At 45.2% G+C, this 18558-nt stretch overlaps 2 protein-coding genes across 3 annotated transcripts in view; one reads left to right on the plus strand and one right to left on the minus strand.

Moving 5' to 3' along the window:
* Positions 1-2092: 2092 nt before the first annotated feature.
* Positions 2093-15980, minus strand: DTWD1 (DTW domain containing 1). Of its 2 annotated transcripts, none has more exons than XM_060259845.1 (5): positions 15541-15980; positions 7968-8274; positions 4351-4494; positions 3770-4046; positions 2093-2772 (listed from the first exon to the last, which is right to left on the minus strand). In XM_060259845.1, exons 1-5 carry the CDS (start codon positions 15555-15557, stop codon positions 2531-2533), a joined length of 987 nt encoding a protein of 328 aa, XP_060115828.1. In that variant the 5' UTR covers positions 15558-15980; the 3' UTR covers positions 2093-2530. The 2 variants fall into 2 exon arrangements, with proteins under 2 accessions (XP_060115828.1, XP_060115829.1); XM_060259846.1 differs by lacking the exon at positions 15541-15980 and adding an exon at positions 13695-13724.
* Positions 15981-17631: 1651 nt separating this feature from the next.
* The window catches only part of FAM227B (family with sequence similarity 227 member B), a 143662-nt gene continuing 142735 nt past the window's right edge, over positions 17632-18558 (plus strand). Inside the window, exon 1 of the mRNA XM_060259970.1 lies at positions 17632-17670. The gene's annotated coding sequence lies outside the window, so the exon portion shown is untranslated. The remainder of the gene's footprint in view (positions 17671-18558) is intronic.

The raw sequence follows: 18558 nt of genomic DNA on the forward strand, positions 1-18558 counted from the left end.
CTTGAAAGCACATAGCCCAAAAATCTTGTTGTCTCTAAGGTGCTACTGAAATTGAATTTGGCTCTCTGATTAGCCATACCAGACAGCTGAATACCAGCAACTGCAACCGAAGCTACAGTTACCGTTGAAAGTTATGGCCTGTTTGTGAGCATCCTGGAAGCATCTCACTTGCTCCTGCTGGAAACAGAATGATGGCAAAGATGGGTCTTTGGGCTAGCCCAACAAGGCTGTTCTTATCCTTTCTGCAGTAGTCTGGCAGTAATATTGGAAGCAACAGGGCAATGGCCTTCTGTTTTGTAGGTCTGTGCCACAGAAAGCACTAGGAAAAAAGTGTGTTGTAGCACAGCATCTGTGAATGGGGGGAAATTAGAAGAATTGCAGATTTATACTCCGCCCTTCTCTCTGAATCAGAGACTCCTTTATCTTCTTCCCTCCCCAACAGACACCCTGTGAGGTGGGTGGGGCTGAGAAGGCTCTCACAGCAGCTGCTCTTTCAAGGACAACTCCTATGAGAGCTATGGTTGACCCAAGGCCATTCCAGCAGGTGCAAGTGAAGGAGTGGGGAATCAAACCCGGTTCTTCCAGAGAAGAGTCCACACACTTAACCACTACAGCAAACTGGCTCTAGCAGTAGGTGCTCTAGTACACCTAAGCAGATCCATTCAATGGGGTTTGTGTTCTCTGGATTGTGCTGCTAATCTATGCAGAATTACTTCAGTCAACAAGAGTACTGCATGAGATTGCAGTGTTCACAGTTTAATTCGCAGCTCAATAACAATTCTGGCTTGTACAGAAAAGCTGAATGAGATTAGACTGGTAAAGTTTAGATGGGAAGGAAGGCAACATGGCATAGCTTGATCTTGTCAGATCTCAGAAGCTAAGCAGAGCCAGTACTTAGAAGGGAGAGCACCAAGGAAGACTCAGTAGAGGAAGGCAATAACAAACCCCCTCTGCTTCTCACTTGCCTTGAAAGCCCCTTGCTGGGGTTGCCATAAGTTGGCTGGGACTTCACAGAACTCCACATGCAGAGTTTAGAGACTTCCTGAAAGCAGTGAAGGTGAGCATTTCATGATTTGGTTTATTATAAATCAAAGTAGTTCTTCACAAATGTGGTTGCAAAACAGACATGTATTGTGTTTTTCCCCTTGCCCTCCACCAGTGTTATGGCTCACTGCAAACTTTTGGAAAGGGAAGCGAAAAAGAAAAGCAAGTTTGCTGGAAATATTCTAAGCGTCATCCCTGAAATGTATATTCAAACCTCTAGAGGTCACAGATTTTGCATTCAGAGCCCAGCTGACACAGGAGAAAACACACCAAAATTGCTTCCAAAAGTGTATTTTGGTTTTTGGAAAGAGAGAAACCTTACAAGAACATGGGTGTGCCCCTGTGATCTTTCATCATCAGCCTGATCAATGCTATCCATGGCAAAGAGCAAAAAGCTAAGCAGTTGGTTGTTTGAAGGATCACAAATTGTGTTTTTATTTATAGCCACAGCATGTTGTGGCATTAAACTGGTGTGCGTTAAAGCAAAAACAGAAACAAAGGGGGGGAGGGGAGGATAGCCAGCTGGTCTTTTGCACCTTCAAAATGACGTTCAGGTTAGATGTGATGGGGTATCAGGACTGCACCTCTTAAAGCATGTGGGTCTTGGGAAAATGGGAAAAGCAGCAGCACATCTAAACAAACCGGCTTCTGCTTTAACGCACTGCTGAAAACACAAGAAAAGCAAAAAAAATAAAAGTATAACCACAGGGAAGTTTGCTTCCCTGTGAGGCCTCTTCAATTATCATGGGAGGGGAGGGAAGGGGAATGGGACACTGGTCCCAGTCGTGATCCTGCAAAGAATAGGCAGACGACCCCTTCCCACTCCCCCACAAGACCCCTGAATCTTTTGCAATCCTTTAAAACCAACTGCAAGTCCTCCCTCCCACACTTCTTAAATGTCAGCTGTTGCTTTCCTGAGAAGAATCTAATGCTATTATCCCAGAATCCGGCAGGAAACCTGGAGGGGACGGCAGCGGAGTTCTCAACCTGAAAAGGGCATGTAAACAGCGGTTCCAGTCTACTTGCTATTATAATATTAACAAGGCAGTTTTACAGCTTAAACACAAACATGTTTACTATTGGCATCCTCCCGAATGCATTCGTCTGGATATAGTTTTTTTAAAAATGTCTAATGAAAATGGTGTTTCAGTTAAGTCAGTGACATCACCAAAGTGAGGTCATCTTTGCTAGCGAAGTTCTAATACCGTGAAACAGCTGAAGTAAATTTTACTATGATTAAGAAAAGAGGTTTCAAACTGGCATCCCTTGTTGCTCATTATACTCCTGAAAATATTTTATAGGTTTTGCAGGCTTTTGCTTGGAGAGAGAGAGAGAGAGACTCCAAAGGAAATTTGGCTGCGGCACCATACGAGGAGCTTGGAGTCAAAGGACAGGGCTTTTGAAAAGTCTTCTGTCCTCTCCTGCTCCATTCCTGTCATTGCAACCTCTAAAAGAACCAAGGGCAACGAGGACTTCAGCTTTTGCCCTAAATATCCTTGCCTTCTTTGCTGGCAGAACTCCGGGCATTTTGGATCAATCTGTACATAAATGTGTAGAAGAAAAGCAAATTGTCATACTGTCCTTCATATTTTTCTTTCAAGAGTTCCCTGTGGTAGTCTACTAAAAAGTAATAAATGGCTTCGATGGTAGACAGGTACGTATCCGGCTTTCCTTTCTGATGACGCCAAAAGCAGGTTTTCCTCGATTTCAGTTCGATTTGTAGCAACGCTGTATGGGAGGGCAAAGGGGGGGGGGGGGGAGGAGAGAAAGAACACTAAATCTAATAACTGTGCCATGACTTGGATGGCCCAGGCTAGCCTAGTCTCATCAGATCTCTGAAGCTAAGCAGGGTCGTCCCTGGTGAGTCCTTGGATGGAAGGCCACTAAGGAAGTCCAGGCTTGCTACACAGACAAGCAATGACACCCCCCCCCCCCCACCCCGTTCGTCTCATCTTGGAAATCCTCTGGAGTCATCATGAGTCAGCCACAACTTGACACCACTTTCCGCTCCCAATTAGAGACTGAAATGTTAACTACTAAGCTGCAGGTCATTTTGTTACATCCATATTTCCTTAGAGAACAGACTATGTAAGTACTGTTCATCAGAACCTGTATCAGTTAATCATATTTTACTCCGCTGCCCTATGTTCTGTAAGATGTCAGCAATTTCTTGACCCTGTTATTTCCAATTTCTCTGGCCTTGCCAGGAAAATCTGTTCAGTATTTACTCACTGATAAATGTTACAGATTGCTGGAACTAGTAGCTGAGTATTTTGGCCATTGTACTACAAAACGGCCATTATATTCCTAGGCATAGATTATGAGCATTTGACTAATTTTGCGTTTATGTACTGTTTTTATTATATCCTTTTAATCATTTTTGTACACTATAACTTTCACTGGACTTTATTTTAATCCGTCTGTACTTTTACTTCATCCTTTTATGCCATTAAAGGTTGTTGAATTTGAACTTGTTACATCCTTTAAATATGCCCTTGTTTAGGACACACGTATACAAAAAGCACACTCTGTGTAAATAGTATTGGGGAAATCATACCGGCATAGACATACTGGCACTGAATATGTAGCTAAGTAGACTTGCTGCCCAACTTGTGACAGTTTCTCAGGTAGTTCACAGACAGCAGCATTTATACCTACTGTGGGCATTTATACCCCAGCTCTGCCTCTTAACGGTTTGTGAAATACGACTAGTGCCTATCCTCACCTTGGAGTCGCTCATCTGTGATTATTTTCTTGGTCTGATTCCAGGTACTGTCAACAAATACGATTTTCTTGAGCCCCATATATCTGGCTGTGCTGTGAGAGGTGAATTCGCCAAAGTCGCTGTTGCCAGCTGGGTCTACTTTTGCATACTTGAGAACTGGTTCCACCGGCAAATCATTGTCTTGTTTACAACCTGCTTTCTTTTCCAGTTTGTTTAGCAAAGAGAGGGGAATGTCGCTTATAGAAACTGAATTGGATCCGGGAAAGATAAGTGCAATCTAGAAAGAAAAATAAACAGACCCAAACTTAGGTTAGATTTTAAAAAAAATGATAGTGATAATTAGCATGAACTTTTCATCTGGGGATTTCAAATCTAAACTTTACATAGCCCAGAGCTCACTGAGTGTCCTTCGACCAGCCCCTCCCTGCATAGGAGATAACAACACTGGTCAGCATTGCTTACAGTGACAGTTTCCCCCAAAGATCACAACTTGGAGCAGTGCCCTGAATTTTAAAATGAGTGTACTTTGGAAGAAGGAAAGAATAGACCCCTTTATATCTTCCACGTATGCAATCTCTTACTTGGTGTTTCATTTCTTCATAATCTGGAATACAAGGATAGGTGTAAATAGCGACATCATCAGGGGCCAGGAGTTTAGCGTGTACAGCTGTGCTTTTGCCATCTGTTTCGTTGGGATGTTTAATGATGTCGATCTTCACAGGAAGCTGCAAATGAAACCACAAACATGTCCGTAAAGAAAGGTATTCAGAGCTTCCTACATACTGCAAAACTAAGAACTGACATTGTACATAGGGATAGCGGCTGCAATCTAAAGGACACTTTCCTGAGAGTAAGCCCCGTTAGGATTGCTCCCATAGAAGCTGCTGTGTTCTTTCTCCCAAATGGGGAATCTAAGTGACATACATCCCAACCCCCACCAAGAAAGAAAGAAAGAAAGAAAGAAAGAAAGAAAGAAAGAAAGAAAGAAAGAAAGAAAGAAAGAAAGAAAGAAAGAAAGAAAGAAAGAAAGAAAGAAAGAAAGAAAGAAAGAAAGAAAGAAAGAAAGGAAGGTGGCTTTTTTTGAGCAGGAGCGCAGTTCCAGCTGGCTTGGCACCGGGGTTGTGGCCTAACATGCAAATAAGTTCCTGCTAGGCTTTTCCACAAAAAGCCCTGTGTGATGTCAGGAGTGTGGCCTAATATGCAAATGAGTTCCTGCTGGGCTGCAAATAGTTCCTGCTGGGCTAGATGATAGACAAACAGATGATAGACAAACAGACAGACACCAGGGGTGGCCAAACTTGCTTCATGTAAAGAGCCACACAGAATAAGCATCAGATGTTTGAGAGCCACAAGACAAGAATGTCAGATGTCTGAGCAGGAAGGAAGGCAAATCGATAGGGCAGGGAGGAGGGAGAGGTGAAAAGAAAGCAACTTTAAATGCATTCTCCAAGCTGCCAGCTGGCTTGGTGATGTGATTTAAAGAGAGAAATGACTTCTCCAAGTCAGCTGATGGGGCGGGGGGGGGGGGACTTTGAGAACCACACAATATGTGTGAAAGAGCCACATGTGGCTCCCAAGCCACAGTTTGGTCACCCTGATATATACAGTAGAACTCTAATCCCCCAACTGGTTCTGAATTGGCTGGGTAAATAAGTAATTTGAATGGATATAAAATGCTGTTTTTAAACATGTCATTGGATACCTGTGGTTGAAAAGCTGAAACTGAGTGACTGAAATAAGTACATGCCTCATCATTGGTTCATCTATTCCAGACTGGTACTCTGTATCCAAGGTCTAGGAGAGAGGTCTTTCCCAGATCTGCTTTTGAGACTCTTTCAAACTGGAATTCACCAGGCCAGAGATGGGAACTATGTACTTTTATTTATGTCAGCCTTGGAAGTCAGTAGGAAAGAGAACATTTACCGACAGAATTATCCTCATATTAATCAAAGATCTTGGCTACCATTGCCAGATTAAAAAGACAAGAGGGGAGGACAGTTTATCAATTTTGTTGGCTAAAAAACAAGTTAATTCCCCTTTGTGGATGCCTCTTCAAGTTCCCGGGGAGAACCTTCCTCAGATCTGGGGGAGCCTTCTACCGAGCCCGGGTGCTCCGAGGAATGTTTGGGCGTCTCTGGAGCCTTTGGTGACTCAGGGGTCTTTCGACTCTCCGAACTTCGCCGTCGTGGGGAAGTCTTTTGTGTCCTTGGCGGTGTCGTGTCAGGTGGTTTTGACACCGACGCCGACGGAGTGTGCCTCGGCTTGTACGACGTCCGGGATCGTACTGATGCTTCAGACTGCTGGTCCCAATCCAGAGGTCTGGGTGTGAACCAGGGGAACATGGAGGGCATAGGGCACGACCCGTATAGGTATTGCCACTGCCGCTGATCCCATGACATTGGGGGCGGTGGTTTCCGAGGAGATCGATCTCTGACGCGGGATCTCTCCTCTGAATCTCGGGATCGATGTCGACCCCGGGGACTACGCCGAGGGCTGGTTGAGTAGTCGCGCCCGCCGTCTTCTCTAGGTGTAGTGGGTCGATCCTTTTTGGGGCTTCGGTTCCGCCGATGATCGGGGCTGACCGATGGGTCTCGGGTCGGTGTTCGGGATTGAACAGTGTCCTCCACCATATGTGTATCTGGTGGACTACCTTCTGCCCCCGATCGTTGCGATAGATCAAAGTCGCGGTCCGAGTCGGAGGATATGGCGATTTGCGTCGACATCGATGCCAATACCGGGGGGCTTGAACGGCGGCGAGGGGAGGCGAATAGCTTCAACTGTGGAACTCTCGCTGCCGATTCCGATGGCGATGGCGATGTCGGGAGCGAAGTCGCGGACGACCGATGCTTATCCGACTTTTTCTTCTTCGCTTCCGGCTGAGGTCCCTTCTCCTCCCTTGGCCGTTTTGCAGGAGTGGAGGAGGCGGACCTTGATGCCGAGCCCGACTTCGTGGGGCGATCGGCGTCGGGGGCGCTCTTGTCGGTGCCGAGCGACTCCGACGTTGACGGCTTGTGCTGCGCCGTCGACATCTTCTTAGGCGACAGAGCTTTTTCCATCAGTGCCGCCGCTAAACGTCCCGCGCGGTTTTTCTTCGTTTGGCGGGAAAACTTCGCGCAGTGAACACACGCGTCAGGGATGTGTGTCTCTCCCAGGCAAAAAAGACAAAGAGCGTGCCCGTCTGGGGGAGCGATTTTGCTACCGCAGTTCCTGCACCTCTTGAAAAATCCCCACCGCTTTTCCATGCGGGGGGGAGGGGGGGGGAAAGGGCGGGAAGAGAGAACTGAGGAGAAAAGTCCCGAAACAAAATGTTTCTTTCCGCCTCTTAGTCTTTAAAAAGACTGTTGTGTGGACTAAGCCAAATAAAATATCTGATAAATCCAACGATAGCAACTTCCAAGAAAGGATTCCTACCGACCGTAGCGAGAGATCGACTGATCCAAGCGGCGGTCAGAAGAGAACTGGCGGGATGTCCGCTCCGGTCCCTGTGAGCATGCGCGGTGGGGCTTCTGCGCATGCGCACTGGGCCTGGGGCGCGGAAATCCGCAGCTTTCAAGAATACCGATCGAGATCGGCGCGGGCGCCTATATCCCATCAGTGTGATGCACAGAGACCACGAAGAAGATTACTAGTTTAGTTGGCTTCAAAGGAACAGATTTAGACAGCTTATCAGAGGACAAGGCCCTCAATGGCTATTAGTCATGATAACTACAGTTTGGTGTAGTGGCTAAGTGTGCGGACTCTTATCTGGGAGAACCAGGTTTGATTCCCCACTCCTTCACTTGCACCTGCTAGCATGGCCATGGGTCAGCCATAGCTCTGGCAGAGGTTGTCCTTGAAAGGGCAGCTGCTGTGAGAGCCCTCTCCAGCCCTACCCACCTCACAGGGTGTCTGTCATGGGGGAGGAAGGTAAAGGAGATTGTGAGCCGCTCTGAGACTCTTCAGAGTGGAGAGCGGGATATAAATCCAATATCATCATCATCATCTTCTTCTACATGGTATATCAATGCTATTCAGCAAGACCAGGGAAAGGCTTTGGCATCCATAGCCTGTTTGTAGGCCCATCGAGTGCTTGTTGTGTGAAAAAGAGATGCTGGACTAGACAAACCAATGGTCTGAACTAGTACAGCTCCTCTTTTCTTAAATACACAAGTAAAAGCAACAAACTAGACCAAATAATAAAATATGTCCCTGCACTAACCTTTACAACAGGAATTTCTCTTGTAGGCACAGCCTCAACTGGAACGTAGCATGTGTAACAGTAGAACATCCTTGAACTATTACATTTGGGACACTTTGATCGCCCTTGTTTTTGGGCTCTTTCAAGAACTGCCTGAGAAGCCAAATGCAAGTTCTGAAATGGGGTTTCTTGCAGCATGGACATAGTCTGTGAATCTGGACTTTTTACACATTCGTTTTTTCTTTTTGTTCCTTGGTGGCTTTCTTGGTCTCCTCTTAAAACCACAGTTGCAGATAAAGACATCTTAAGTTCAAGTAAGATCCTTGACCTGAACAGGGAAACATCAGAACTTTCAAATAGTATCCAAAACACCACAAATCTTACCGATTAGATCAATTTCAAAATCATCTGCTATCATTTGTTTAAAAAAAATTCATGACCCTTTTGAAGACTGCAGCTTGACAGAACCAACAATTTCACACATTCTTTCAGTAATTTGCTTCCTGTGCACCACCTCGGAGAATGTTACACAACATTTTGTGCTTCTCTCCTTTTATAAGCAAAATGAATACATAATTTTTTTTTAAAGCTCAAAGCTCTGCTTATTTATTTTCCACACTCTGTGTTCAGAATCTTCATTACTGAAGAGTTACTTACAGCCACGTTACATACGCCACAGGAAGTTGCAGCAGGATGCCCGCGATGTGTTCCCTGTGGGAACTCTATTTAGAAGCACTGAAGAGCCCAATTCTGATCAGAGCTGCGGTGCTGGGGGAGAAGGGGCTGCCCAGAAGTCCGTAAGAAGCCATTTGGCAGGACAGAACATTTTATAAAGGAAATAAATACAGGCAAACTAGCATACACACGTATTATTTATCTGGCGTGCTAGATACAAAATTAGAGATAAGAGCAGGCTAATTTGGCTTCCAAATGTTTGAGAAAATTCACATAGTCCTACAAATATAAAACCCCAAAGAGTTATGAGGTGATTATCTAATTTTTTTGCTGCATGTGCTGCCCGGGGAATATTTTCAAAGTTAACTAGCTTTGCCAGCTCTGTGGTTAACATTTGTAATGCTGCCCGATACAGTGATGCTTATTAAAGGAAATGATATTTAAAAAGTGATAACAGAATTTGCTAGACATCAGAAAGCTTAGAACTGTCACTTTTACTCAGCTGAGGAAGGCAGCAGTGCCTGTGTTGTTTTCATGTAACTGATCTCACTTCCCAACTGCAAGGTTAGCTCTCTATCCCCCGGAATGCCTCAGAATGCCCTCAGTTTACTCTGGAAAGCTTGAGGTGGGGGCGAGGAAAGCTTGTTCGGGTTTTAGTCTACCCTTCCAACCACGCAGATTCCTTTGTGGGAAAGGGAGAGCAGGAAGCTTTTTAATTTGTTATGCATTCCCAAACCTAAAACCCAGTTCGTTTTACTGCAATGACTTGTGGCAGCACAGCACTCAGTTCTGCTGGTATTAATACTGACAACTTAAATGCTGCTGGTAGAGTAAAGGAGACACTTCCTTGGTTGCAAACAAAGTTCACCAAACAAGAAATGTCTCACAAGCTGTACAAGTAGCACAGCCAAACAGCTTCATCCTAGCCATTATCTCTGTTAAGTCTATCCGAGCAAAAATATTCAGGTGTCTTGCAATTACCAGACTCCTGTTAATCCTATGCATCCGGGAGAAAGCCTTAGTGGGACGCCCCTCCCACCACTACAATAACATAATTTTTATGTTAGATCAGGCCAATGGCCCATCCAGTCCAACACTCTGTGTCACACAGTGGCCAAAAATTTTTTTATATACACACACACACAAACACACTGTGGCTAATAGCCACTGATGGACCTCTGCTCCATATTTTTATCTAAACCCCTCTTGAAGGTGGCTATGCTTGTGACCACCACCACCTCCTGTAGCAGTGAATTCCACATGTTAATCACCCTTTGGGTGAAGAAGGACTTCCTTTTATCCATTTTAACCTGTCTGCTCAGCAATTTCATCGAATGCCCACGAGTTCGTGTATTGTGAGAAAGGGAGAAAAGTACTTCTTTCTCTACTTTCTCCATCCCATGCATTATCTCCAAGCTAAAGAGCCCCAAGTGTTTCAACCTTTCTTCATAGGGAAAGTGTTCCAGCCCTTTAATCATTCTAGTTGCCCTTTTCTGGACTTTCTCCAATGCTATAATATTCTTTTTGAGGTGCGGTGACCAGAACTGCACACAGTACTCCAAATGAGACTGCACCTTCGATTTATACAGGGGCATTATGATACTGGCTGATTTGTTTTCAATTCCCTTCCTAATAATTCCCAGCATGGTGTTGGCCTTTTTTATTGCAAACGCACACTGTCTTGACATTTTCAGTGAGTTATCTACCACGACCCCAAGATCTCTCTCGTGGTCAGTCTCTGACAGTTCACACCCCATCAACTTGTATTTGTAGCTGGGATTCTTGGCCCCAATGTGCATTACTTTGCACTTGGCCACATTGAACCGCATCTGCCATGTTGACGCCCATTCACCCAGCCTCAACAGATCCCTTTAGAGTTCCTCACAATCCTCTCTGGTTCTCACCACCCTGAACAATTTAGTGTCATCCGCAAACTTGGCCACTTCACTGCTCATTCCCAACTCTAAATCATTTATGAACAAGTTAAAGAGCATGGGACCCAATACCGAGCCCTGAGGCACCCCACTGCTTACTGTCCTCCACTGCGAAGACTGCCCATTTATACTCACTCTCTGCTTCCTATTACTCAGCCAGTTTTTGATCCACAAGAGGACCTGTCCTTTTACTCCATGACTCTCAAGCTTTCTAAGGAGCCTTTGATGAGGAACTTTATCAAAAGCTTTCTGGAAGTCAGGGTAAACAACATCTATTGGGTCTCCTTTGTCCACATGTTTGTTCACCCCCTCAAAGAAATGTAACAGGTTAGTGAGGCAAGATCTTCCCTTACAGAACCCATACTGAGTCTTCCTCAATAACCCGTGTTCATTAATGTGCCTACTCATTCTGTCCTTGATAATGCTTTCTACCAACTTTCCCGGTATTGAAGTCAGACTGACTGGCCTGTAATTTCCCGGATCTCCTCTGGAACCCTTTTTAAAGATGGTGGTGACATTTGCTACCTTCCAGTCCTCAGGAACGGAGGCAGATTTCAATGAAAGATTACAGATTTTTGTTAGAAGATCCACAAGTTCAACTTTGAGTTCTTTCAGAACTCTCGGATGTATACCATCCGGACCCGGTGACTTATTAGTTTTTAATTTGTCTATCAGTTGTAGGACCTCCTCTTTTGTCACCTCAATCTGACTTAGGTCTTTCAACACCCCTTCCAAAATTAGTGGTTCTGGGGCGGGCAAAAAGTACTCATCTTCTACAGTGAAGACGGAGGCAAAAAATTCATTTAGCTTCTCAGCCATTTCCCTATCCTCCTTCAGTAATCCTTTTACCCCATTGTCATCCAAGGGCCCCACTGCCTCCCTGGCTGGTTTCCTACTTCTAATATATTTGAAGAAAGTTTTATTGTTGGTCTTTATGTTTTTTGCAATATGCTCCTCATAGTCCCTTTTTGCCTGCCTGATCACAGTCTTGCATTTGATTTGCCACAGCCTGTGTTCCCTTTTACTAATCTAACTTGGACTGGTTTTCCACCTCTTAAAGGAGTCCTTCTTACCTTTTACAACTTCCATTACTTTGTTTGTTAACCATGCAGGCCTTTTCTTATGCCTGTTTATGCCTTTCCTAACTTGTGGTATGTATTTTATCTGAGCTTCTAGGATTATAGTTTTAAATAGTCTCCAAGCTTCCCCAAGGGTTTTGACCATATTTACCTTTCCTTTCAGTTTCCTCCTCACATGCCTCCTCATCTCAGAGAATTTACCCCTTTTAAAGTTAAACGTGGTTGTGACGGTCTTTTTGGGCAACTCCCTATTTATACAAATGGTGAAATCAATAACATTACGGTCACTGCTCCCAAGCGGTGCAATTACTTTTACATCTCTCATCAAGTCTTGGGCATTACTTAGGACCAAATCCAGGATCGCCCCACCCCTGGTAGGTTCTGAGACCATCTGCTCCATAGCACAGTCATTGAGAGCATCAAGAAACTCAATCTCTTTCTCTCGACCAGAACACATATTGACCCAATCAATCTACGGGTAGTTAAAATCACCTATTACGACACAGTTTTTACATTTAGCCGCTATCTTTAAGCCTTCCATCATATTATAATCGTCCTCTCTCTTTTGATTTGGTGGGCGATAACAAACTCCCATATTTAAATTTCCTTTTGGGCCCTCTATTTCAACCCAAAGCATTTCTAAAAGGGAATCTAATTCTCTGACCTCAATCTTACTGGACCGTATATCCTCTCTGACATACAGAGCGACCCCACCTCCAACCCTTCCCTGCCTATACTTCCGGTATAACTTATATCCAGGAATCACCGTGTCCCACTGATTCTCCTCATTTCACCAAGTTTCTGAAATTCCCACAATGTCTATGTTTTCTCCCAACACTAAACATTCCAATTCACCAATTTTACTTTGAACACTTCTAGCATTTGCATACAAACATCTATAATTTCCCAGGCAAGCTAGGCCTGCCACTTTCCTCCTCGAGACTCTGGCAGACAGTCCATGCTGCTTGTCACCATCACAGTGGACAACTCTAATCCGTTACCCGGTAGAAAAATAGCAGCCAACCCTTCATCTCTTTGATACGAGTCCTCCCGAACCAGAGACATTTCATCTCCTGTCGGCTTTCCCCCAAGATTTAGTTTAAAAACTGCTCTGCCAACTTTTTAATTTTAAGCGCCAGCAGCCTGGTTCCATCCGGGGACATGTGGAGACCGTCTCTTTTGTACAGTTCCCGCTTGTTCCAGAAAGCATCCCAGTGCCTAACAAACTTAAACCTTACACCATCGTCTCATCCACACATTGAGACTTCTAATTTGTGCCTATCTCTCCTGCCTTACATGTGGAACAGGTAGCACTTCTGAGAAGGCTACCTTGGAGGTCCTGGCCTTAAGTCTCCCGCCTAGCAGCCTAAATTTTTCCTCCAGGACCTCACGACTGCATTTCCCCACATCGTTGGTGCCAACATGCACCACGACCACAGGCTCCTCCCCAGCACTGTCTATCAGCCTATCTACTACACGTGTAATGTCCGCTACCTTCGCACCAGGCAGGCAAGTAACCATATGGTCGGTATGCAGTTTTGCCACCCAGCTGTCTACTTGCCTAAGGATTGAATCACCAACTACCAAAACCCCCCCTCTCCCCCTGCCCAGGGATGGTTCCTTGGCGCGAAAGGATTCCCGCTCACCAACCGAAGAAGAGGTCCCTTCTGAGGGCGCATTCCCCTTATCCTCAGCATGGTGCCCTGTTCCCTCTCGACCCTCACACTCTCTGGCAGCAACGGGGCTGCTATGTTCAGAGCGGGGCTCATCTAATACGCCCCCAAGAGTCTTCCCCAGTGCCTAACTGACCGTCTCTGCTTCTCCAGGGCAGTCACCTCGGCCTCAAGGGTACGAACTCGTTCCCTGAGGACCGGGAGCTCCTTGCATCGAGCACACACCCAAGACTTCTGTCCTTTGGGCAGATAGTCGTACATGTGACACTCAGTGCAAAACACTGGAAAGCCCCCACCCCCCTGCTGTCATATATATATATTTAAAATATACAGTCCTCTTTAAATGCTGTTTGTTTAAGTGGCTCCCCTTCTGGAGGGTCAACTTACCTTATTGGGAGAACAAGGAAATCAGGGATCTGGGTTCCTGGTCCTTAGAGAGCCCCTAGGCGATGAGCCACAGGCCAAGAGCCCTTTAGCTCTCACCCTTCGGCTTGCGCCGAACCGCAATGTAGCTCTTTGGGGTTGAGTGCTGTCCCTTTCAGAGTTTTCCAGATGGCCTCTGTAACATATGAATGTCTCCTATTGCACCAAAATTGTTTTAAATTGTTTTAAGCTATTTAATTGTTATTATTAACTTGGTTTAATTGCTAAATTCTAATGCTTATCTATTGTTTTACTGTTTTGTTTGATTGTTGTGAGCCGCCCTGAGCCTGCTTCAGCGGGGAGGGCAGGATATAAATCCAATAAATAACAACAACAACAACAACAATAATAATAAGCAATGCACCAGCTGCTGTTTCATTTCATGGACAGCAAAGTCCTGGGTGAAGATTTTTCACATTATCTACTATGTGATCCTTTTACCCAGAGGTTTCAAAGGCTCAACCCAAGTCTTCAAATTGCTTTGTACTGAAGCTGCCTTATACTATCAGAGTATTTTAAGGTCGGCATTGCTTGTCTACACTAACTAGCAGCAGCTCTCCAGAGTCCCAAGTAGAGGTCATTCAGCTCCTTTTGAATGGAGAGGTCAGGGGATGGACCTGGATAGCTAGGGTTGTCAATCTCCAGGGGGTGGCTGGAAGATCTCCTAGGATTACAATTGATCTCCATGCAATAGAGATCACTTCACCTGGAGAAAATGGCTGCTTTGGAATTACATCCCACTGAAGTCCTCTTCCTCAAATCACACCCTCCTCAGACTCCACCCCTCAAATCCCCAGGCATTTCCCAACCTGCAACCGGCAAACCTATATAGCAGAGGTTCTACTACTGAGGCCTCACTCCACAGTCATCTTGTCCAACCCCTGCACAATGCAGGAAATTCACAAATACCGCTCCCCCCCCCCCCACACACACACACACACCAGTGACACCTGCTCCATGCCCAGAAGATAGCAAAAAACCTCCAGGATCTTTGGCCAAAGTGGCCTGGAGAAAAAATGTTTCCGGACCCTAAAGTGGTGATAGGGTTGCCAAGTCCAATTCAAGAAATATCTGGGGACTTTGGGGGTGGAGCCAGGAGACATGGAGCGTGGAGCCAGAAGCAAGGTTGTGACAAGCATGACTGAACTCCAAAGGGAGTTCCAGCCATCACATTCAAAGGGGCTGCACACCTTTTAAATGCCTTCCCTCCATTGGAAATAATGAAGGATAGGGGCACCTTCTTTTAGGGCTCATAGAATTGGACCCCTTGGTCCAATCTTTTTGAAACTTGGAGGGTGCTTTGAGGAGAGGTACCAGATGCTATGCTGCAAATTTGGTGCCTCTGCCTCAAAAAACAGGCCCCCACCCAGAGCCTCAGATACCAGGCGATCAATTCTCCATTATACTCTATGGGAATAGGTCTCCATAGGGAATAACGGAGTGCCCAGTTGACATTTCCTCCCCCCTCCCCGCTTTCTGATGATCCTGAAGCGGGGGGGGAGGGGGGGAGGCCTCTAAACCGGGGGATCTCCTACCCCCCACTTGCGGATTGGCAACTCTAGGCGGCGATCATACTTTTCCTGGGCCGTGAGCACTGCTGCAACTCTTCCTGCCCTTCCCTTATGATCTGCCTAAGTTTTTTTTTTTTTTTTTAGCGGGGAGTATTTCAGGACGACAGGGAGAGAAAAGCACAGCCACTTGCACCGTTATTGTTATAAAGACCGGCTGCAAAAGCTAGCACATTATCTCCTTACAGGGAACTTTCCGGCGAGGCGGGAGGCTATAAACAGAGCGTCTCTCTAGCACCAACCTGCTACGCAAATACATGTGTTGCAGTGGGCCGCGGAGTCTTCCTTTTTCTTCCTCGAGTTGGAGAGGCGGGTCAAGTCACCGGGAAGGACTCCGCTTTATAAACGGGCCACCGCGTTGCAGCGTACGCGGAATTCGGCACTCAAGCCGGAACCAAAGTGTTGTGGAAGAAGGGACACGGAATCTTTTTTTCGGAGAACGCGCGCCTGGGAGAGCGGTTGCTAAGCAACGCAAAGACAGGCCTAGCGGGCCTGCTCTATGGCTTAAGGCGACCCTCGGTGTGGCTTCGCGAGCCCCCAGAGAGGCAGCTGCTGCAAGCGACGAGCAATAGAGCTCCTTCCTCGCAGCGAGGTCGGGGGGTTAATGCAGAAGTCTTTAGTGTAAAGGCAAGAAGCAGCCGTTTGCTTACTTAAGGGCAGAAGCCGCGGTTCTTGTTTCCATGCTTCCTTGGGATAGTCAGCCAGCTTAAATTAGATGGGGCTTTGGAGGAAGCCTACATAGGAGTGCGGCTGCAGTCCGTTATTGACTGACGGGCTGCCTTGTGTGCCCTTGAACATATTACATTTCTAGGGTCAGAACAAAATTTCGGTTCAGTGGCACCTTTAAGAACAACAAAGTTTAATTCTGGGTATAAGTTGTTGTTGCTATTATTTTTATCAGGCCACATTTTGGGCAGGAGCTCACAGAAGCGGAGCTCCGGAACCTCTAAATTTTATTGTGCTCTTTCTTTCTTACCCCCCTTCCCCCATAATTGCTTCTGGCCTCCATTGGTCAAACCCCTTCTGAGAATTTCGCTGAACTCTTAAGAATCATAGAGTTAGAAGGGACCTCCGGGGTCATCTAATCCAACCCCCTGCACAGTGCAGGGAACTCACAAGTACTTTCCCCTAAATTCACATTTGACAAACTTTCTAATATTTCCCCACACACAAAAATGGGGGGGGGGGGGAGGGAACCAAAACATAAAGCAGACAGACAGAAATCTTCCTCATGCTACTGTGGCCACATAGGAGAAAGTGATTTTAAAAGTATGATGGGAGTAAGGTTTTATGATGACAATTATAATTCAAGAAGCATTTTAAGATAGATGCTGAGCTGATATAATTTAGTATATCTAGTGATGTCAGGTGTGTAGCATATGCAAATTAGTTGTACTAAGGAGCTCTTTTTCTACAAAATGTCTCCTGATTTTTACTGCTACTAATACCTGCTTGATTGCCCCATCCCAGCTAAAGTTGGGCTCTGAATGACATACCTCAGATACAAATACACAAGGATAAAACAATTAGTTTAAAACAATAATTTTATTTATTATTTACTTCAAATTTCTATCCTGCCGTCTTCACAAGCAGACTCAGGGCAGCTAACAAAAATAATAAAAATTCCAACCCTGATTGTGGCCTGTTAACGTTATGTTCACTCTCATCAGACTGTTGAGGCATACTGGAGCGGGGGGGAGGGAGGAACATTTCTGGAGGGGGGTGGACAAATTAAAGGCACCAACTGTTGCTGTCCTCAATCAAATGCCTGGTGGAATGCCTCTGCCTTACAGGCCCTGCAGAAGTGCCAAAGGTCCCACAAAGCCTGGACATTGTACAGCAGAGTGTTCCACCAGGTAAGGGGCCCAGACTGAAAAGGTCCTGACCCTAGTTGAGAACAGCTGGGCTTTAGGGCTGAGAATTACTGGCAAATTGCTGCTAGCAGAGGACAATGCCCTATCAGGGACAAAGAGAAGACGGTCCCTCAGATACATTTTGTGTGAAGTGTGCATGCACATAACAGCTTATAACCAGATTTTTTTTATTAGTTTTAAAGGTGCCACTGGACTCTTTGTTCTGCTGCTTCAGACCCACCCAAATCCATTTTATAGGGTTGAACAGGCTGCTAAAGTAGATTAGAACACCAGACTGAGATTCAAATTACTTGTCTGTCATGAAGCTACTAAGAGTGGGTGGAGTCAATAGAACCTGTAAGAGTTTACTAGACTGAGTGATACCGACCGATGGATGGTCACCCTGAGCTTGCTGAGTGTGTAGGAATATTGAGGTTAAAAATGTATTACATCATAATCTCTCTGTTTTGTACATAGGAGAGCAGGTCTTCAGGTCTATTCCATGGAGTTTAATCCCTAGTAAGTATTTTCCTAGTTTCTCTGAGCTTGCTGGAAAACCAGCAAGGTTTTTTTAAAAACCCCACTTAAATAAACAATGTTTACTTGTGTGTAAACTCAAGTGAACTCTGAGACTTCTGGATAATTCCAGAGGGGTAGATGAGTTGTTGGTCAGTAGCTGCAAAAATAAACAGCAGGCTTGTGACTCCTAAGGAAGTTTATTCTGGAATAAAATTTTATTAGGTTGAAAGGTGCTGCGAGACTTTAGTTTATTTTTACATCTGGATAAACATGCATACATTTGAGATATAAAGAAACTTGGGGGGGCAGCTTCAGTAGAGCATAAGAACTACCCGTTTTGTGGTCTCTTAAAGCAGATCCCATAGCTTTAGACCTTTTTTTAAACAACAGATATGTGTGTTTTCCCCCAGTTTATTCCCTAGGGGAGCGGGGTGCCTGCTGCTGCTTTATTTTTAGCAGCAGTCAGATATGAAGAAATTTTGTGTGTTTGTGGAATGGAAAGAAACAGAGAAAGCACAATCTATTTAAATTTCTGTGTGTCTGGCAGAACCTCTGCTCCTCAAAAGGGTGGCAGTCCTGAGAGGATGTGCATTCCCTTTAGTTGACACCTCTTTCTTTGGCATCCCTCACATGATGCAGGACAATAATTGTGGGGAGCCACTTAGCAATCTGATTGGGAGAGGCTGGATCATTGGCTACCAATATATATTTGTGGTACATGAGTGCCTTTGATTTGTATGTTGGTAGAAAATTGTAATAGGTAGATTCTTTAAATTTTAGGTTGGGTACAATAATGCCAGATTTTATGATTTCAATGAATTCACATACCTTGGCATTTCCAATAAGAGATTAAGGTAGATAGCTGTATTGGTCTGAAGCAGTAGAAGA

The sequence above is a fragment of the Heteronotia binoei genome, chromosome 19 (genome assembly GCF_032191835.1).
Source record: "Heteronotia binoei isolate CCM8104 ecotype False Entrance Well chromosome 19, APGP_CSIRO_Hbin_v1, whole genome shotgun sequence".
Taxonomy (NCBI): Eukaryota; Metazoa; Chordata; class Lepidosauria; order Squamata; family Gekkonidae; genus Heteronotia; species Heteronotia binoei.